The sequence below is a fragment of the Ambystoma mexicanum genome, chromosome 8, assembly GCF_040938575.1.
Source record: "Ambystoma mexicanum isolate Mex_15411 chromosome 8, UKY_AmexF1_1, whole genome shotgun sequence".
Taxonomy (NCBI): Eukaryota; Metazoa; Chordata; class Amphibia; order Caudata; family Ambystomatidae; genus Ambystoma; species Ambystoma mexicanum.
In genome coordinates this window covers 704,693,692-704,701,222 of record NC_090929.1, presented here as the reverse complement: position 1 = coordinate 704,701,222, position 7,531 = coordinate 704,693,692, and the positions used below count along the sequence as shown (strand labels likewise).

Sequence of the window (7,531 nt, the reverse complement as noted above, 5' to 3'; positions counted from 1 at the left end):
CTGCAGAGTGAAAATGTTAAGGGCAAAAGGCAGCAAACTTGCTTGTATGCCGCCATTTGCCCTTTACATTTGCACCCCGCACTGCAAATGATGAACATTTTTCGGTGGAAGCTGATTATGTTGCAGTGTAAACTTAACGGCTACCGGCCGTCAAATTGCTATTTTTTACAACATGAGCTCCACAGGCGGGTCAGGCAGTAGTCAAGATAAACACCAAACGGATGAACATTGACTAAAGCACACTTTCTCAAAGACAGGCACTCATTTTCTCAATCTGAGAACAGCATACAATGCATACAAGAACGTGACATGAGTCAGGCCTTCCAGCAGATGTCAGTGACAAAGAAAACAAGCTGCGAGTTGATTACTAGCCGTGCTCTATATCAAACATGTAGGCCCTCATTACGACCCTGGCGGAACGGGTTAAACGGCACCGTCAAAGGTGACGGCGCCGTTCAACCCGTTCCGCCACATTATGAGGTCCCCTCGCAGGGTGCTTACCGGGTCCCGCGAGGGGAAGAGGGAGCAAACAATCTCGTTATGGCTCGTTGTTTGCTCCCTCTCCCATTCCCATTTCAGCCCTATAGGGGCTGGGGAAGGACCGTGTCCGGGTCCTTGAGGGAGGAATTACCGGACAATCCGAACTCGGAATGGCCCGGTAAATCCTCATTCCGAGGACCCGGACACGGATGCGATTTCGGCGGCAGCCATGCCGCCAATAGTGGCATGGCTACCGGCCGAACTCGTAATGAGGGCCATAGTTTTGCTTTTGTAGCGACAGGGAAGGCCAAATGCAGTGCACATCAGCCCATTCCACTCAAACCGAGAAAAAGCCAGCAGTTTGCTGGGTACAGGGGATGACTGTATAGAGTATTTGAAGGATTATGCAAGAACACCACAGGAACATACAGCTGGTTACAGGACACTGTATGTACATGATGCAATGCAGACAAGACAATGGGCCTCATCACGACTTGGGCGGTAACGGTAACGCTATTAGCGCGGGCGGTATTAGCCCTACCGCCGAACTCCCCGGCGCTAATAGCGCCGGATCACGAGTTCGGCGGTAATGTCAATCCCCATTCCCCATTGAGCCCATTCGGGAATGCCCCATTCCCCCATTGGGCTCAATGGGGGAATTCCGCGCTAATACCGCCGGCGGATTTCCCGCCGGCGGTAATAGCGCCAATTTTCGGCGGGTTTCCCCCCAGAAACCCGCCGAAAATTGGCACTATTACCGCCGGCGGGAAATCCGCCGGCGGTATTAGCGCGGAATTTCCCCATTGAGCTGGGGAGAAATCCGCCGAAGTCCTGCTTTGGCGGACCCTTAAATTTGGCAGTAATAGCGCTACCGCCGGATTTAAGGGTTACCGCTGAAGTCGTGATGAGGCCCAATGTCTTGCTGTTGTGTACCAGTGATCTCTCAGAGTGGGCGCGGGTGGGATACAAGCAAGCAAGTAGTGCGTAATCTGAGTACACTGCACTGTGCATCTGCAGTTCCTGAGATTCGGGACAGATATGGTTGGGGGAAGGATCGGGGAGCAGCGGGGCTGCAGCCATCTTTCCGACTGGGTAACATGGTATAAGAACTGGGCAGTCACATGGGTGTACTGCCTGAGCACCGGTAGCCAGATATAGTCTGATATACCAGAACAGCTGACGTCCATTTATGGGCCCTTGGGGATCTCTGAGGCTAGCTGCACCCGGACACTACCCATCTTTCTGTTCACCTTTTCCTGAATTGCCCATTGTTTCAATTCCAGGTGCTTTTTGAAGGGCAGGTCACACCCCAATCTCCTGACATTTTAAGTAATCCCTCTCTCCTCATCTGACTTCACATTGAGTCAGGATGTAGCTTTCTCATGATAATCCTAACACTAAAGAGCTCCTGTTCATGAAAGCTGCAACATGAATGGAAGGATTAAAAGCCTTGAGCAAGGCACAAAAACCTTTCATTCATTCCATGGCTCATTTTCAGTCATTTGTATAGTGGATAGGAGGGGCGGATCGCAGCTTGTGTTTCCGTCGCCTCCCTTCCTCTCCGCCATAGAATTGCTGCAGCATCTAGACCGGCATGTATTTTCATGCCGGTGCAAATGCTGGAGATCCCTGTGAGATCCGCCCGCTTTAGACCACAGCATAAAGCAGGCAGACCCCATAGGGATCCATTTTACACACTACCTGCCATGCGAGCACAGTAAACAGCACTCACAATTACTATTAAACCTCCCCTGACATGCTGGCATGCTGGGTATAGTTGAATTATATTTGTGAACACTGCTTACCATGTGTGCAGCTATGCCAGCATGCCAGGCAGCATTTACTTCCTTTGCACTGCAGAGTGCAAATGTGAAGGGCAAAAGGCAGTGTATGCTCATGTACGCTGCTTTTTTCCCTGCACATTTGCACTCTGCCACGCAAATGACAAAAATCTGAGGGCAGGAACCTGCTTACATTCAAGTGTAAACGGAACGGCTACCCACCCCCGCCTCCCGTTAAATTACTCATCTCAAAGAAATGAGCACCTAAGTCATTTCAAATTCTTCACGCAGTACCTAACATGGCTGATATGGAATCTGACGTCATAGAACAAGGCCAGGTCACGTTTTTACAGATCATGTTACATGGGGGATGGTTCCATTGTACTTACCATGCTGTAGTGTCTCACTTAGTTTTGTTTTGGGGTTTTCATCAAAGCAATTTTGAGTATGTGCATTATTAAGCCTGTGTTTATTAACACCATCATTTTATATAGCACTTCACATGAGTTTCCTCCTGTATTTTCAACGTTGTCACAATGTGCCTTCTCATTACTCATTTTACCCACTCTGGAACAAAGCACCTTGTAAAATGCATCATGTTAACTCTTTGTGGCAAACATGTTCTCAGGTAATAAACACTTGTGAATCCCCCATGGTTGTTTAGGCACCCTCGCTATGTTCGATCAATCATGCATATTCATGGGAAATGTTTACGCCCCTCTAATTAAACAAATTCACCAACCGTCACTGAATACATTGCTCATAGAAATTACACCTGTGCAAATTAAGCACTAAGAAATAAATGAAATTACACAGAATAAGTTCAACAATGTAATAAATAATTCTGATAAGGGGAGGATTTGACCAATTTCCTTACATTCTCACATGGTGATAGAGATAGGGAGCTAGTACACCGTTGGGGAATCCCCTTTCAGGGCTAACTTATCCTGGAACGTGTTTGTTCGTTTATTTACTTCATGTGTGTTTCTGATCTACTTCATGTGTGTTTCTGAACCTTGGATAACAGATTAAAGATTTTATAATCCACATTATTCAAAGGAATGGCCATTTATGACACAATGGGCCTCATTACACGGTAGGCGGAGAACCATGGCACTATTAGCGCCATGGTTCATGCCGGTAAAATACCGGCACCGCCTTGGTTGAAAGGGGAATTACCGCCCCATTCCAAGGTTGGCGGGGCGGTAATTCCCCCTTCCACCATTGCCCTTCCCCATTCCCGTTTTTGCCCCATAGGGCATAATGGGAATGGGGAAGGCGCTAATTACAGCACCGCAAATTGCGGTACTGTAATTAGCTCCCTGGGTCCCTTTGCGGGTTGGTTTTTAACGCCTGCAAAAAGCAGGCGTTAAATACCCCAACCCGCAAAGGGACCTCGTAGTAAGGCGGTAAGGATTTACCGGTACCGGTAAAATACCGGTACCGGTAAACCCTTACCGCCTACCGTGTAATGAGGCCCAATGACTCAGGTGTGGATAGGTTACATCTATTAGAAGCATTTTAGACAACCTTATTCAAAATTAAGAAACTTAATATGTGGTGACAAATGTAGTATATGCACTTGGCAGCAGCATTACTCACCTGTGATCAGGTTGTCCACTAGTGTAGTTGGCATGCAGAAGATGCCCACTAGCAGGTCACTGACGGCTAGGTTGAGGATGAACATGTTGGTGACTGTTCTCATCTGCCGGTTCTTCAGCACAATGAAACATACCAGCATGTTACCAATCATGCACATGAGAAAGATGAAAATGTAGGCAAGGATGAACATGGCCGCCACCGGGGTAGCATGCTGATAGTAAAATGAGTAGGTGAAGTTCTTGATCGAGGCGTGGCTTGCATTCTTCCCATAATGAAAGCTGAGATTGGACACAGACACAGAAGAACCTGTAGATCAAAAGAAAAAAGACGTGTCTTATTGACGTGCCATTGTTCAAGTTTATCCTAACTATGATCACTTAGGATGGAGGGCAGAGTGTAGAGGAAAACCAAAGACAAATGGAGGCTGGTGTGTAGTTTTATTTATTTTGAAACGGGTGTACCTGCGAGATGCAGGCAGTTACATGATTGATTGAGAGACCGCGCCCAACAAATGGCGCAGAGTTTGCAACACACCAAACACATCTGTAACTAAATACTACATTCACATCCAGAAGTGCTGAAAACATTAAAAAAAGGAAAACTATCTGGAGTCATTTAAAGTGGTGCCTTGTCACATTGGAAGAACGCACTGAAAGCTAAAGAAACCTTGAGCTAGTTGCATACCAGGAAAACATTCATGTTTAAGACAACACCACCCTATGTATTACTCTGTAATGTTATAATTTAAAATGTTAGTATGTTTTCACAATGAAGCACACACATCACAGTGTACCATCTCTTTATTATTTTGGCAGACTTTATATTGCAAAACTATTCTCATTTAGAACACGGTAAAGACAAAGGATTTAATCCATTCAAATATTATTTGATAAGAATGGTTTACATTTTGTCATTGCAACAGAAGTAAAAACACCTTTCATTCATTCATAATCATATGATGTTTTGAGTTGGCTAAGGCAATAGTGAATATCTCTCCAGTGAAATCTCTGAAAAACACATTTCTTCTGTTATCCCTGCATACATGTTCCATTGTGGGGAGGGTTATGTTTTTCTGTACATTTGGCTGATTCAGATGGAATGAATAAGCATTGTTTGATTTTAATCATGAAAACCCATTAGGCTGGCAGAACTAAAGGCCTTGCAAAACAAACACCTTGAGCCTCATTACGACTTTGGAGGTAGCCATGGCGCTATTAGCACCAAGGCTGCCTCCAAAATCGTGTCCGGGTTCCCTGAATGGGGAATTACCAGGCCATTCCAAGTTTGGAGGGCCCGGTAATTCCTCCTTTAGGGAACCCGGGCCCGGTCCTTCCCTATTCCCATTTGAGCTCCCAGAGGACTCAATGGGAATGGGGAGGGAGCTAACAACGGGCCTGTCAATTACAGGCCTGCTGTTAGCTCCCTGGTTTCCTCGAGGAACCTGCTATCGACATCTGGAAAAACCAGACGTCCACAGCGGGTCCCGCGAGAGGACCTCGTAATAGTGCGTAGTGGGTTTAACGGCACCATTACCGGTGCTGTTAAACCACTTCCACACTTCTCTTAATGAGGCACACACCTTTGTGAACTCCCAAGAAACAAAACTCAGAGCTGAAAGTTAAAAATGGCCAGAAATATAATGGGCTATGTGGACCAATAATATGCATGCATTTTAAAACATATTTTGCCCAAATATCCACAACCAAATTACTTAAAAACAAACAGAAAAAAATGTTATTATCAAGTTCCATGCATTGCTTATGATTTGCAATGATTCTTTACATAATTGTACACATTTGTGCTGCATAGCCAGATGCCCAACTGGGCTGGGGGTCCCAGAAATCCATATTTCATCAAGGTGGCATGGTGCTGCAATCAAATATGGAATACAAATGATTCTGCATTCAAAAGGATTAACAGCAGATTAGCACCCACCTTTTTCTTTTCATAACCAATAAACAAAATGTGACATAAGGGTGGGAATATTACCCATTATAGTGAAATAATACATGGAAAAGGGATGGGATGTGACTCTGGAATCAAAAGCTGCGCATAAGCGATACAACCTATTCCAAATGGTTGAGTCCTCAATCTGGACATCTTCTGATTATTGGGCTCTATCCACAAGGATAATATTACCTGGAGCAGACTTGTTTTCTGACTGGTAGTTCCTTGAAAACACATCATAAAAATATGTCAAAGTGAGTATCAAGATTCCCCAAATACAATTTGGAATCAGTGCACTGGTAGCTCTCTGGAGTGGGAGGGATTAGGGAGGGGATTACAACTACGGGTACCGATTCCAGATGGCATATTTTGATAATTGTGTCTATAATGCAAACAGTATTTGACTGTTTTTAGAAAACATAGCATTTTTATGCACAAAGTGCCCAGGGCTGATAAATTGATATAATAGTGCGAGTTATATCTTGCGTTCACTGCACTAATGTGAATCGGTGGCCACGCTTCCTGAAAATTACTTGATCATTTGTGACATTTGAAGGCCAGAGATATGTAAAAAGTGAATGTGGAAATGAAAGACAGTTACCTGTCCTAATTCCATTCCCAAAGAAAATCATACTAATATAAATCGTATCCTCCCTATCTCTTGATGTTGCGCAGTAGGGAAAGGGCTCTGCACCTGTGGGATCCGATTTGCAAAGTAAATTGGAAGGGGCACTCTTCCTTGTATACATATTTTCCTATATTGAGTGTGTGAACTAATATCTTGTTCATTCTAGATTGATAGCAACGTTTTTCTAAACAAAATGTACAGAATTATATGAAACTTGTTGTAGTGTACATTTAAATTATATGGACATGTTGCACTATTCATGTGATGGGTCAGGGTTTGGCGCAATACAAATGTTAAATAAATAAAAATAAATAAATAAAATAATTGAAGAGAGCTTTGCTATATTGATTGATAGGTGGCATAGAATTAAGAATGCTGCCTGCAGGTGACCTTGTATTATTTAAGATAGAAATGTTAGAATTATATTTCATAGATATGGTGTGATTGCATTTGTGTGCTATCTCATAGCGATATTGTCAGAGGCAGGCCAACTCAAATTGTGTAAAACAATCATCATTGTTTATGTATCGTATTGTGGTGACTTCCTTTGAAGAAAATAAGGAGACCACTTTGTTTTATTTTTGTTTGAATATATTTAAGTTATGAGCAGAAATAGCTTGATTATTGTCCCAGAATTGTGGAGTGGGGCTGAATACTAGGGTAAATTAGATTATTAATGGCTAATTAGTGAAAAGAACAACAAAGCAACGCAAGTCTCAACAAGTGTTCACCTTTTACATAAATGATAGTTGTTTATAAATTAATTCTCAAAAGAGAAAAAGCTTACACTAAAGTTGTTCTTCCTTTTCACAGATATCCAGCTGCCACATGTTGCATGATTTGTATGTGCATTTATGCATGCATGCACATACGCACACTTAAACAGAAAAGTGCCATATACTAACAAATGATGCATATCAGTGAATGCCTCTGTCTGACAGATAGATCATAGAAAGTTCAGGGGAGGCGAACATCCTTGCCGACCTCGAGTGACCTAATTTAGGAAGTAGCAAGACAAACACATATCAGGGGAGTTTCCTGCTCTTTGATTTGTGTATTGGAACAAAGTATTTTGTATAGGATGTTCTGTAAT

The 7,531-nt window shown here is 43.5% G+C and overlaps 1 protein-coding gene across 1 annotated transcript in view; it reads right to left on the bottom strand.

Moving 5' to 3' along the window:
* Positions 1–3,855: 3,855 nt before the first annotated feature.
* Positions 3,856–7,531, bottom strand: part of LOC138472456 (neuropeptide FF receptor 1-like) — a 785,019-nt gene continuing 781,343 nt past the window's right edge. The window contains exon 2 of the mRNA XM_069610635.1: positions 3,856–4,169. Within this exon, the coding sequence (XP_069466736.1) occupies positions 3,856–4,169 (314 nt within the window). The remainder of the gene's footprint in view (positions 4,170–7,531) is intronic.